Genomic DNA, 13,561 nt, shown 5'->3' with positions numbered 1-13,561 from the left:
ATATAGTGTTATTCTGAAACCCAGGTACAATATGTGCTATTTTGACTACAGCTGCTGATTTTAACAAGAGATAATTATTTATTACCAGCAGGTCAGTTAAACACTTCAAGAACTATAATCTGCATACCATGCAGTCCTGGTTACTTGCTGATTTTTGATAATCTGGTCGATCTTCAAGCACTTCACCTTTCTTATGGACAAAGAATATGCCTGGGCTATACATTTACCAGGATCTATTGATGTGAAATTATCTAGCTCCTTTGCAATACCCTTAGACTCCCTTTAATTTCTTCCTCAACTGCCAGTGATTGATTTATACACATTTGCTAAGCATGAAAATAAATTTTCCTTATTTATTGGTCTCTTCACCTCTTTTTAAAAGTCTTGATGACTTTTCATTTCCATATACTACACTCTCATTTGTGTTATTTCTTCCTTCTTTCTGCTTAGAATGTTAATATAGCTTTCAGAAGGCAACATCTTCCACCAGAGAGGAAAGAGAAGAACCCTGGACCCTTCTGCATGGACTGAAGACAGTGAACAGGGCCATCTTACCCCTAATTCTCAAAAGGTGAAGATGATACCAGAGAAAAAAATTGCCACTCTTCTGTTCTGAAATGTCTTTTTAAGAGATTTGTGAATAGCAGATATCAGCTGGTGGCACAAGTTGTTGAATAGGAGATGGATGGAGAATTACAGCCCTCCAGCTTGGCAATATGCAGGCTTCTGAAGGTTAACCTAAATTCTGAACTATTTCAGGCCTTGGTAATTAAGAGATCCATGAACTAGAAAATGCAATAAAGCATGATGGAGATCAAAGGAAACAGAAGAGAGGTATTTAGTGTTTGCTAACTAGGAAGTGGCTACTAGTGACTTTATTAAGCGCATTTACAGAGGAGCAAAGCAGGCAAAGAAATCAAAGGGCTTTAAGATATTTGTGCAATGTATTTACATACACTTTGAATTTTAAAAGGAAAAGTAGGAAGTTATAATAGCAGAAAATGGCATGATCAAGAGATGATTTCTTCAGTTTATAAAAGAATAAAGATGAACTTATATCAGGGAAAGAGGACCCTGAGGAAAAGGTTACTGAAGAAATATGGTAAAGGATGAAATACAGTAGACAGTGAAAGAAAGTAAAAAGCACACATATTTTCAGCAAGAATTAAATATACAGTAAGCATGTAATAGTAGAGGGATGGTACTAACCCCTTAGATACCTACAGTTTCATTCACATCATTTTACTTCTTGGGTTGACAACCAGAATTGAACCCTAAATTTTATGTTAAAGTAGGATTTTGTTTTCCTAATTCCTACATAGAATAAACAGCAAGTTACCAGTTCGTAAAAACAAAACCTCATAAACTTTTGTCTTGGGAATTTTGTTATTTGAAACATATTACAAACATCCAACCAAAATACACTGATAACCATTCTTCCACTTCAAGGGGGACCGCATCCAAGGGTTCTCTAGGATAAAAACTGTGACTATTATAATGAATTACTGAGATGACTGCAACATACAATTAGGACGAAACACTGTCTTCAAACAGTGAATTTACTATTTATTTAAAAGTTTTAAAATGTCATAGAACACAAAATTCAGAAAAAAAAGGAAACAGCAAAAGTAATGTTCTACTTTTGATATTACAGATAAGTGTTGGTCCAGGAGATAAAATGAAGGAAATAATGGTCTTCAAATATCATGATTAATTTTACAAAAATACCCTGTATTTCAGCAAAGTGCAATGGAAAACTAACTCTTGGTGAGGTGAAGCATAAAAATTCCTTTGAATGTGGTTTCCCTTACAAACAAAAACCCCAGATTTGCGTCAAGGAAGTTTTCTCCTGCCTATGACAAGATTCTATTTCTTCTGAAAAGGTGTATTTTTAGCTGAAGAGCTGCAGTTGACTTGATTGTACTTTTTTTTTTCTTGAAAATTGTTTCAGATATACTTACCTCAATCCATGTTGAAAAGATGCATTTAGTCTACAGAAAGTGTTGAAATTACTCAGAGGTAGAAAAGGAGATGATTAAAAAAAAAAAAAAAGTAGCCAGTCACAACTGATTTTCTGTGCTAAAAGACTTCTGATTATTTTTGTTAAAAACCAAAATTCTTTCCAGGCTGCAACTCAAATTCAGCTACCAGCACCTTTTCATCACTTCTATGATAAATTTGCTCTTGATTTTTGCCCTGGTCACTTGAGTTCTTTCTTTCACTTTTCCATGTTTTGCCAGCTTTCTAATCTCAATATAAATCACAGAATCAATTTTAGAAGCTTTTGAGAGTTCCTGGAAATGTTTCTTATTTTTAATGAAAGGCTGATTTGAAGCTCTGTGAGGTTTTTTGTAAGGTACTTTATTAGTAGTGTGATTCGTTTGTTTTTTTTTCTTCCACAGCACAATGGGAAAACAAGATTGTGGACACTTACCAAGTTTTACACATCTCTGCCAGTAAACCTGACATGTGAGCTGTTGCCAAGCAAAGGGGTAATAAGAGATAAGATCATAATCATTGTGCACTTTACTGATACGCTGTAATCAAATGTGGCAGATTTAGGATGTTCAGAAGGAACTGTGCTAAAATCTCTAAGCAAGCACTAATGGAAAGGTTAATATGATGGTAGTTAGCAGACACCAGCAAAAGCAGTTTGTCACTAGAACTGAATTTAAACCAGGCACATTTAAAGACTTTAGCTCAAGGGGGCAATAAAAATATAGAATGGGTAGACTTAATACACTACTTCCTTTCTTTTTTATTGTCTAGCTACCAGAGGGTACCAATAATTTGTTATGCTTCATATTATATTTGGAGGCATCTGTGAAATTCATTCATTTGATAGAATAAACTCAAAGTGCATTTTTATGCTAACACTAAGGATTATACAAATGAACATTGACAGTGATAAAAAGTCTTGATTTCTACAAAGCAGCCACATGAATTTGGGAAACATAAAATGAAATGGGACAGCCCACAGTTTTAATATCTAAAACACCGATGGCATTGATGTACCTGCTGGTGTACGGTTTTAAAGAAATCTAAATTGTAGAACAAAAGCTGTCAGTCTTTCCCTCTTTTTTTATACGCATCCATCCACACACAAAAGTGGCATGTTCTTAAAGCGATGCGGTTTGAATTGCGCGGCTTCTATTATTTATGCAAAATGGGTGTTGAGCAGTCAAACTCCTATCTATTCTTTTACACTGCAAACAAATCAATTAAGGTGGATCTTATTTCACTGAAAAAACATGTAAAAGGATTTATGTGTGCTCAATTCTGCAACATAGATTTCAGTAAGATCGCTTACTATCTGCAAAATTAGCACAATCGTTGTCACATAAATTATAGTATTTAAAACCTGCCTATTTGAATTTAGCATTAGAGACCAACAGATGATAGCTCTCCAGATTAAGTTATGTGAATTTAGCCAATGGGAGATAATATTCAAATAAATACCTCAAGAAGATGAAATCAAAAGCTCTGAAAATCACTGTAAAATCATCAGTGTTTACTTCAAGACAGTAGAGGAGCATACATTTTTAGAGCACAGATGGAAAACACCAACTCGAATATGTTTTGAAACACAAATTCCACACTACCCCTTCTAAAAGAAGCTGTTTGTAGAAGCACGGTTTACATTAATCAGTACCTAACAATTTTATATACCACCTTTCTAAAATTCATTTGCATAATGATAATCTGCATATGGCAGGGTTTAAGTTATTTAAGCAGTGTTATATTTCACTATTTAGTCTTGCTTCACCACTGCTTTAGCAGTGAATCCTTATGGAGTGTAATGCAGCTAATGAGGTAGCTTTTTAACTGAACAAACTGACAGGTCCCATATCTGCAGAGGCAGCTTGAAACCGTGCCCAACCTCTCGGCTTCCCAAGAGGCTTTTCAAAATTCAATAAATAACATCTGTAGGCGATGTTGGGTGCAGACCTAGCAGAGTGCGTCATAACACTGAGCTGGCAGAACAAAGAAACCATGACGACTGCCAAGTTTCCATGGCAACCGCTGCGAGGCTTGGAGAGTATAATAGCACATCAATCATTGTCCAAAAGAACTTCATTATCAGCAAGAAAAAAACCCGTTAGGATCTGTTTAGTGTGCAATTGTGGGTTAACTCACCTCAAAGCCTTGCTCTCTAGCAAAAGTGGCAGCTTCCTGAAATAATAAAAAAAGAACAGTTAATTATAAAGTGCTAGATAATGAAGAAATAACACATTCTGAAACTCATTCAGCCGGTTCTCCTTTTAGGCGATTATCTCAATATACCCATATACAGTTGTTCAATTCTGATAGCTGCACCAAAAGCTTCCCCCTCCTTCTCTCAAGCCCAACAACAGTACAATGTCAACACATTTCACAAGTTCAAATAAAGAAGGTACAGTATGCTTTTTCCAGGCAAGCCTGGAAAGTTACTTCTGGAGATAGGAGTTGGACTAGGAAACCACTACTTCAAACCCAAACAAACATCCTTCAGACATATTTTTAATTGAAATTGCATTATATCTTCACTTACGTACAGCACTTCATGGGATACAGGTTATCAAGTCATTTGAAAAAAATCACTTGTCATCTACAATGCGTTAAAAAAAGGATCACAAAATGTGATCAAGCCCTTGTGGTGGAATCAGATGAGCATTTTAAAATACTCTGATGTCTTAATCACTGCTTTAGGCAATTTAACTATGTTCTTTTCCTGAAAGAACAGAAGAAACATCAGGGTATCAGAATGTCCTCATCTCTTATTTATATTAATTGGAGCAATTATAATCTGTTTTGAAATAAAAGCAAGGAGACAGAAGACAATAGCAATGTTTTCCTCTCACTCACTTTCCACATTAACATCGCAAGCATTTAAGAAAACCCTCAAAGTCTTTATATTTCAACTTGCATTCTTCCAGATTATCTTTGCCAAGTGTTATTAATAGAGGGATAAGTCTTGAGCCAAAATGGTGAGCTGATCCAACAAAACCGAAATAACTACCGCACCAAACCATTTAAGTCCAGTGCCCCTATGACAGTTTTTAGTCTTAGCAGAAAATACATACTTGCATACCTATATGATCTGCCAATTTGGAGAAAGCACAAGAATTCGAAGTGGGTACAATTGATTATAACAACAGTTAAGTTGAGGTTAATAAAATGTGATAAGCTGAAAAGCACAACTCCTCAGGCTGCTTCACTGCAAAAACATAAGGCTGACCGGGTTAGCCTTAGCTGATGTTGACAGAAAAACTGAATCATGGTCCTGACAATTGGGTGCGGGCAAGGTTAGCCACTTTGACAATTTACTTACAATTGAATTCCTTCTTGTACATCACACAGGCAATGACATTTGCTAGCCTGGCTGTCGAGAAGGAGTACAGGGTTCAAAGATATCATGCAGTGTTTTCCTAAACCAGCATGTGATTAACAAAGCCTATGCTCGTATGAAAAAAAGGAGTCTGCATGCTGCCACTCTAAAGTGATGCGCTTACAATGAACTGCAACACAATCAAGAAAGCCTCAAATGGGACTGTGACACAGAAAAAAAAACAAAATAAGTGAAAGAAGGGAGTGATAAGGGAGCAGAGAATAAGTAAATAGGCTAAAAATTATGTACTGTAGCCAAATTACTTCTTTAACCTCAGGTTTTTGGTCATGCAATTGAAATCGGAAGTTACACTGATCTGTCCTAAGGGGATTTCTTTAATGTCCCAGTGCAGCAGGACATTAACATCTGTGTTAAACTATTGTTCAGCCAGGAAACTGGACACCAGTACATGAAATAAAAACTATTCCAGTTAAGTAGTGTTTCCTTATGTGGGAGATTTTGAGAGAATTCATCTTAATTTTCTGTGCTGGAGCAGCCATGCATAGCACATGTGGTTTGAAAGACCTGGCCCTTCTACAAGAAAGGATAAATGATTGCACATTTGTTAAAAAGTATCTCATCTTCGGATTTTCCTGTTAGAGTGTCATCTTTTAGTCTGGTCTGCTGCCCGGCTGCATGAATAATGGTAGCTAGCATACAATCATAGATTTTCCTGCAGTTGACCTCTAATCTAAGGGTGCCTGAAAGCGCCAAAGAATACCAGCAATCTTAATTTTCTTCTCCTATCAACCAGACCTCAGAAAAACTCCTGAACAGATTCCTTCAGCAAGGACTGTGCCTACAGCCCCCTAAGAATCAGCCTCTCTCACAATTACATCCGTTTAAGAATTAAGGCCCTTCGAGTGAAAAAGATAATAAACCTCAAAACACGCGTTTGGAGACTACAGTTTGGTGTTTGCAAAATGGTGAGAAACGTGAGGCAGGCCCTGAATGCCAGGGACAGTTCAAAGTAAATTAACCAGATAAAAGCGATGAGAACCTTTTAGTATCTATTCACAATAACAGTGAGAACAGGAAACAAGCAGAACCCATCTGTGCAGCCCTAGGGCACCTCATACTGAGCTTCACATCTCTAATAAAGTAGTCAGGTTAAAATCTAAGTGGCTGTAACATGTGGAGACTGGTTACAACGGCCAGCCGGGGCGTTCCCTGATGCAGGTGATAATCAGTATGATAATCACTATATTTACAGGCTTTCCATTTTATATCTGACATTGGAAATCATGAAGAAGGAGGGATTAAGGAAATAAACAACCTACACAGAAGCTTTACTGCTCCCAAGAGAATGCAGCATTTTCATTCATGCGTGACATGCGACAACAGCAAGGCAAAACAGCGACAGAACAGAATTTTCTTAGGAGGCTTCATTTCACATGAGGAGTTCTTTCAGTTTTGATAAACTTTAGACGTTATTCAGTCATTACTCCAACTCAGCATTTTCAGAGCTATTTTCCATTATTGCCTACAACAGAACATCTCATTTCATAAAACCCACTCCCCCCACCTTTTTGCTCTTTTTGCCCAAGAGTACTAAACATTATTTCATACTAAACACTATTTCATACTAAATATATTAAAAACTCTCGCTCCTTTTCCTACTTTTTCTATATAATCTTTTTACTGACCACGACAGGGAATTTATTGCCGTACCACCTAAGGCAGAAATGGGATTTGTTATTAGTTATGAAACATTATTTGGCTCATGCAGAAAAAACAATAAAAATCCTAAGTACAGTCACGCTGAAAAAACCCTGTGTACAGCGTTACTTACTGGGAGTAACACAATGTCACCAAAGTTAACACACACCCTCTCTTTGTACAATAGTAAGCAGTTTACACAGGAAAGCGAGATACATTAAAGAGATAACAATAAAAAAGACAACTTCCGTTAGTACTGGCCTTGCTGTTATGTTAGAACTCACTTGCTGAAAACTATTTCCATTTTTGCATGTATTTTATTGCTGTTGGAGTCCCTGCATTTAGTAAATGGAGCTATAATCTACACTGGGGCTGATTTTAACAGGACTTGTTAAAATTCTGAGCCCTTTTATCACCAGCAATACAAAGTATTTGTTCACAAGTAAACAGAAGCATACCCTCCAAACACAGAATCTATTAGCATCTGCATTCCTAGGAGTATTCGCTAGCCCCCTGTGTTGTAAGAATTTTACAATTATGGAGTTAAGATGCAATAACTGCACATTCAGTTTGCCATAACACACATAAGGCATACTATATATTTGTTTTTGTTGGTACCAGGATTCTACGATGACTTGACCGAATTATAGCCAAAATGGTACCAACATGCATATTGGGTTAAAATTAATTCATGTAGGCCAACATAAACCTCACGCAGTTGCACTGAACAGCATTTAAAACCCTGTATTGCCAGAATTAGCTGACAAAGACTGTTTCAAAAGCCTCAACAACAGTATATCTACAATATGCATTTTAACCTTTATATGGAGAAAAGGAGCACTGTAAACTAAATTTGCATTTCATTGCTGAAATCAACATTATCTCATAAAGAAATGATAAAACAGCAGGACAGCAATGATACCCTTGCACACTGAATGCATTTCCCGTAATTACACAACAAAGCAAATGCAGGGGACACTGAAGCTAATCCCTCCCCTGCCATCCTTCTTGATAGAGGAAACATCTCACAGAATAACCTAATCTCACATATTACAGTAGTACCCTGTGCAATTCTCCAATTCTCTACTTTTCTTTGGGGAGTGGGAAACAGAAGAAAAAAACCCCAACAAAACAACGCCTGGATTTGATTCACTTTTTTAAATTGGGAGATTAGTGCCAGGTTTTGAGGGAGTTCTTACTGCAATAACTGCAAACTTCCTGATTTACCCAAAATAATCCCCAAGCAAGTCCTATTCACAATTTCAGGAATATCATCCTCTTCCTCTGTGACCCAGTGGGTACAGCCTGACCCATGAATCAGTGTTATCTTAAACCAGCACAAGTAAGTACGGCATGTATAACTGCAGAGAAAGATCCTTACGGTACAGTGCAGTGCACAGTGCGCAACGAAAAGAAAGGAATAAAAAAGCAAATTTGAGTGGACTTACTCACTGAGAAACTGTAAATGACTATAAGGACCATCCGCTTAGTGTCTGTATTTGATGGATGTCCTGCTGGTACCAACCATGTTTGATTATAACTTGAATAGTACTTCCACCACTATGCCTTGCAAGATACTTTAAACTGCTGAATCTAACTGCGAAATCTTCTAAAAATCGATCTTAAACATTTCCTTCCTTGCACACAGCTCAGAAGGATGAATTGTTAGTTTTCAACTTATATTGTTTCATTGAACAACATTAAAGGCTACGATTATCTCGCTCAGATAATTCCCTTTTTCTTCAGTATTATTATTTAGTACTATCCATCCCACTCATGAGTTCATCCCCAATCCTGGTATAACTTTGTGTTTTTTATATCCTCTCTTGATTTTCTACAGATTGTCTTGTTTGCAGCAACAAAGCTAGTTTCACAGATCTCCTCTAACATTAAAAACCTGTTATCTAAATAAAATGGGTGGCAACAAAGTAAATGAGCAAATGGGGATACAGGGAAGACTTTCATGCTAGTGATGCACACTGGCACCTACACCTTTGTTCTACAAAAAACTGACTCAAATAATCAAAGTTGTTTTATATTGACAATTCTTTCTTAAGAGACAGGTGCTGAAGATTTGTATTTGTGAAATAAGACATTTCTATTCATGGTTTCCTAAAGGACAGTTTACTTGTAAATATTTCTAAACCCAACAACCAACCAACCAACCATTTATGTATTATCGGTTTCACTGCACTACAGAAACATGAAATTCTTCTGCATTATTATAATTATGAACACTCGCAGTTCATCTTTCCTTAGGTAGGCGTATTTGTCCTTCCTATCTACCTGTACTTTCTGTCATCTTTCCATGTTCCTAACAAAGGGTTTTCTTACAAAATTCTGTGCTTTCAGAGCTATATCCTTAGTTTTATATTCTCTGTAGGTACTGAGAACCTTTGATTGCAGCAGTATCTGTTGCACCCAGTAATTCTGAATACAGGCCAATAAAAGACATCTTCTTCAGTTAAAACCTCCTTTTTTTGGTCAGGAGATAAGTCATGAAGAATAATTTATCAAGATCACCATGTGCCCTCTTTTGGTATTTCCTTTATAAACCACTCATCATAGCAGAGGAGCTAAGCTTGTTTTTAAGGAGGGGGGGGTTAAGCTGTGCTGTTTCCCACTCTTCCAGCTCCAGCCCAGTTTACACTAAACATGATGCTGACAATGTGGCTTAAGGCACAGACAGGATAATAGATTTTCAATTGCTGCCTTTGAATTATAACAAATATGTCATACATACATCTACTAACTTACACATTTATTGGGATGTTGTATCAAATCCAGGAATTCAATGCATCCCACAAACGTGCAGTAATACAACCTGTCTTTATACTCCTCTTTCCTGTGAATGCTACACAGGCAAGCTAAGTTATACCTGATTTTATTGCCTGTGCCAATTTTAATTGAGAAAACAGATGCATATATACACATACACATATGTGTAATAGCAGATCCACGTTCTTAAAATGATGAATTAACAGCATGCAAGAACTATGATTACTTTCATGTTATGTAAATAGTGGTGGTGTCAAAGCTGTGGTAATGATAATCATGACCTACCTAAGGAATCAGAGGTCGAAACCGCTGAAGACTATCTGATGATCAGTTGAAAATATGATTTCAACAAATGGCCGCTATTATTCTGTTATTTGAAATGAATGGAGGGAAAGTCTACAGGACATAGTTCCAGCTGGATCACTAACCTTTAATGCCAACAGTACATTTATTATGGTTAGTGGTAAGATACATATGTTCTTCTTCAATTCAGCTTAAATAGTTATCAGCAGTTACTCAAAACACTGTAGATTGCCTATCCAGCCTTTAATGTCATGGTAGTCTGATTTAGACAGGCATTACTTTAAGGTCAACTATTACCACATTTCCTTGTGTAAAAGCAATACAAGCTTATATAACTGTATTAAAAAATGGCCATTTATAAAGTAATTCAGGGCTCAGGAGGCAAATGTGATTTTATCCTTTTTCCTTTTCTTCCCTGCAAAGTCAGTTGCTTTAATGTGGGTCATATGACAGTTTGAAAAACATAAGTCAAACGAACCACCAGCATATTTACTGAAAGAAATGTCTATCTGGTGAACTTCTGCTACAGCTGATAAAATCTGAGCTAAACTTGGGGATGTAAAGCTTCAGTATTACTTTCGTTTATGCATACATGGATGTAATGCTTCAGTATTATTTTCGTATGACAGGCACAGAAGACTAATCCTTGATTTGGTCAGTAGTCTACATCTTCACGTTTCAGAGAAGATCAGTAAAAGTGGTCACAGAATGGACAGCCCCTGCACACAGCTTGAGAATCAACACTGAGAATCAGCAGTATCTGAGCAAGTACCTACCTCTTGCTGGCTGTAACTGAAGAATGCACAGCTGGCATCAACTGGATGGGCATAAAGGAACCATGAAGTGTTTTTTTTCCTCTTTACTTTTCCCATGAGCTGTGCCAGACCCCCAAACTGCTTTTTTTTTTTCATAAAGGATAGCAAGAGTTCATATCATACCCTAAAACACTATTCCAGCTTGCTCTGGTAGTACTAAAGATATTGGTAAATATATCTACACTGCCTTGATCTAGTAGGTGAAACTATAAAATAATAATAGTCAGTTCAAGTGAATAATCAGAACAAGTACAAATGCCATATAGGGTTAAAGTTGTAATGTTCAGAGGGGGTTCTGGCAGAGTACCGGAGGGTTTTGTCTGAAAAAGCCTAGTGTGAAAAGAATTGAGAAAGAAACATATTTCCTGTCCTGCTTGGGTTCACCCTGAGGTGTCTGTATCATGTACAATTCATTAATATTCAAGTTATTTATTCTCCTATTCAGGTTATTACCAGAACTATAGCTCCTGCTAGAATCTTCCATGGAAAAAATCACCCTGAGTCACAGCTTAATGCCATAATAGGGTCTGCAACAGCTGCAGCAGTGAAATGCCTCTGAGCCATTTTGAAATTTTATGATGGATAAAGCGCTATTACTTATCTCTCTACCTTACATTCCTACCTAAAGGACTGAACTACCTATGACTCTGTATGTGTGTCTCCTCATACATTATAAGCTTCAAATTAGTGAATGATACTCTCTTACACAGCCTCTCTATCCAAAGGCATCTCTATTTTAAAAATGGATGCATAATGATCAAAAGAGAGAGAGAAATAAAAAGAGACCCCTTACTTAATAATCACCAAATCAGGAGAACATAAGAAAAATAAAAACAAATATCTTAAAATTAATTTAACAGCTATTAAGACTTTTTATACACATACAGAAAGTAAAAGATGTGTGGGGTCTTTTGAAGTCTTTAATATTGCTCATTGGATGCTCTTAGTGCTAACTTTCTGCCTGAAGGATGACAAACAGAAATAAAAGATTACCTCATTTTCAACAAGGACTTCTATGATTGCAACCACTCAAACCAGCCTGAAATCACTGACAAGATATTCTCATCTAGCAATTTCAGATGAAAAGAATAATCAGATACTGCACTAAAAGTGCTGAGATCCAGCAAAACTTGTTTCTAGTCCAGCTGAAAGGTTAACACATTTTTAGCACTGAAATTGAGTTGGTTTATATACTTTATTTGGTATGATGTCATGCACAGCCATTTAGAATTATAACTAAGGCTATAGTATTGGGAACCCCATAAAGAGCAATCATTGCATAACACACTTCATGTGCTAGGCTTGCACTGCTTGTTAACTCCAGCAAGAAAATAAAATTGCTCACTGCAACCTCCAGTAATAACACTAACTTTTTAACTGATCTTAATATTACACATTTTACCCTTTCAATGACGTTTTAACCCAGTTGACTTAAAGATTCTTATTTGAGTTTGTTGTGCTATTAAATACTAATTTGAGGAAGCATTTATCTGTGCTCAAAATATGAATATTCAAGATACAATTTTTTTCTGGTATTTTCAGTTTTAGCTACTGCAGCTACTCTGTGGAAGGAAAAACGTAGTTCTCAGTCTGTATTTGTGACTCTCACAATATGTCATTGCATGGAAAACAAAATTTCTATCTGACCACAGTTAGGTCACTGTGGTCCTGACTGAAGAACATGAGTTTATCTAATTCCAGATGTGACTAAGGCACTATTCTTCGTCTTGGAGAAGTTGTTAATTTCTTGCACAATTTCTTTTAAAAAAAACTGTAAAAGTTAGAATTTACCTGCTTCTAACCATTGAGTGTTTGAGGATGAGTGTTTTTTTGTTTCTTTTTCAACATCTTTGTCGGTGACATGGACAGTGGGATTGAGTGCACCCTCAGCAAGTTTGCCGATGACACCAAGCTGTGTGGTTCGGTTGATACGCTGGAGGGAAGGAATGCCATCCAGAGGGACCTCGACACGCTTGTGAGGTGGGCTGATGCCAACCTCATGAAGTTTAACCATGCCAAGTGCAAGGTCCTACAGCTGGGTCAGAGAAATCCCAGGCACAGCTACAGGTTGGGCAGAGAAGAGATTCAGAGTAGCCCTGTGGAGAAGGACCTGGGGGTGTTGCTCGATGAGAAACTGAACATGAGCCGGCTTCAGTGTGTGCTTGCAGCCGAGATCAGGGGACTGGAGCACCTCCTGTATGAAGACAGGCTGAGAAAGTTGGGGCTGTTCAGCCTGGAGAAGAGAAGGCTGCGTGGAGACCTCATAGCAGCCTTCCGGTATCTGAAGGGGGCCTATAGGGATGCTGGGGAGGGACTCTTCCTTAGGGACTGTAGTGGCAGGACAAGGGGTAATAGGTTTAGATTTAAACAGGGGAATTTCAGGCCAGATATAAGGAAGAAGTTTTTTACTGTAAGGGTGGTGAGGCACTGGAATGGCTGCCCAAGGAAGTTGTGAATGCTCCATCCCTGGCAGTGTTCAAGGCTGGGTTGGACAGAGCCGTGGGTGACATGGTTTAGTGTGAGGTGTCCCTCCTCATGGCAGGGGGGTTGGAACTCAATGATCTTAAGGTCCCTTCCAACCCAAACCATTCTACAATTCTATGATTCCCATCAATAGACACTACTGTGAAGAGCCTGG

General features: G+C 37.4%; 1 protein-coding gene across 7 annotated transcripts in view; it reads right to left on the bottom strand.

The window, feature by feature from the left end:
- ADK (adenosine kinase) overlaps positions 1 to 13,561 on the bottom strand; it is a 304,786-nt gene that overhangs the window by 43,895 nt on the left and 247,330 nt on the right. For all 7 annotated transcript variants that reach the window (XM_057416414.1, XM_057416407.1, XM_057416411.1 and 4 more), the window contains one exon: positions 4,138 to 4,173. In XM_057416414.1, coding sequence (XP_057272397.1) covers positions 4,138 to 4,173 — 36 coding nt within the window. The remainder of the gene's footprint in view (positions 1 to 4,137; positions 4,174 to 13,561) is intronic.

This window comes from Pezoporus wallicus, unplaced genomic scaffold (genome assembly GCF_028554395.1).
Source record: "Pezoporus wallicus isolate ANWC-B61680 ecotype Strahan unplaced genomic scaffold, APGP_CSIRO_Pwel_v1 contig_2012, whole genome shotgun sequence".
Lineage (NCBI taxonomy): Eukaryota > Metazoa > Chordata > Aves > Psittaciformes > Psittacidae > Pezoporus > Pezoporus wallicus.
Note: the sequence above shows the minus strand (reverse complement) of the source record. Positions and strands in the feature narration are given on the sequence as shown.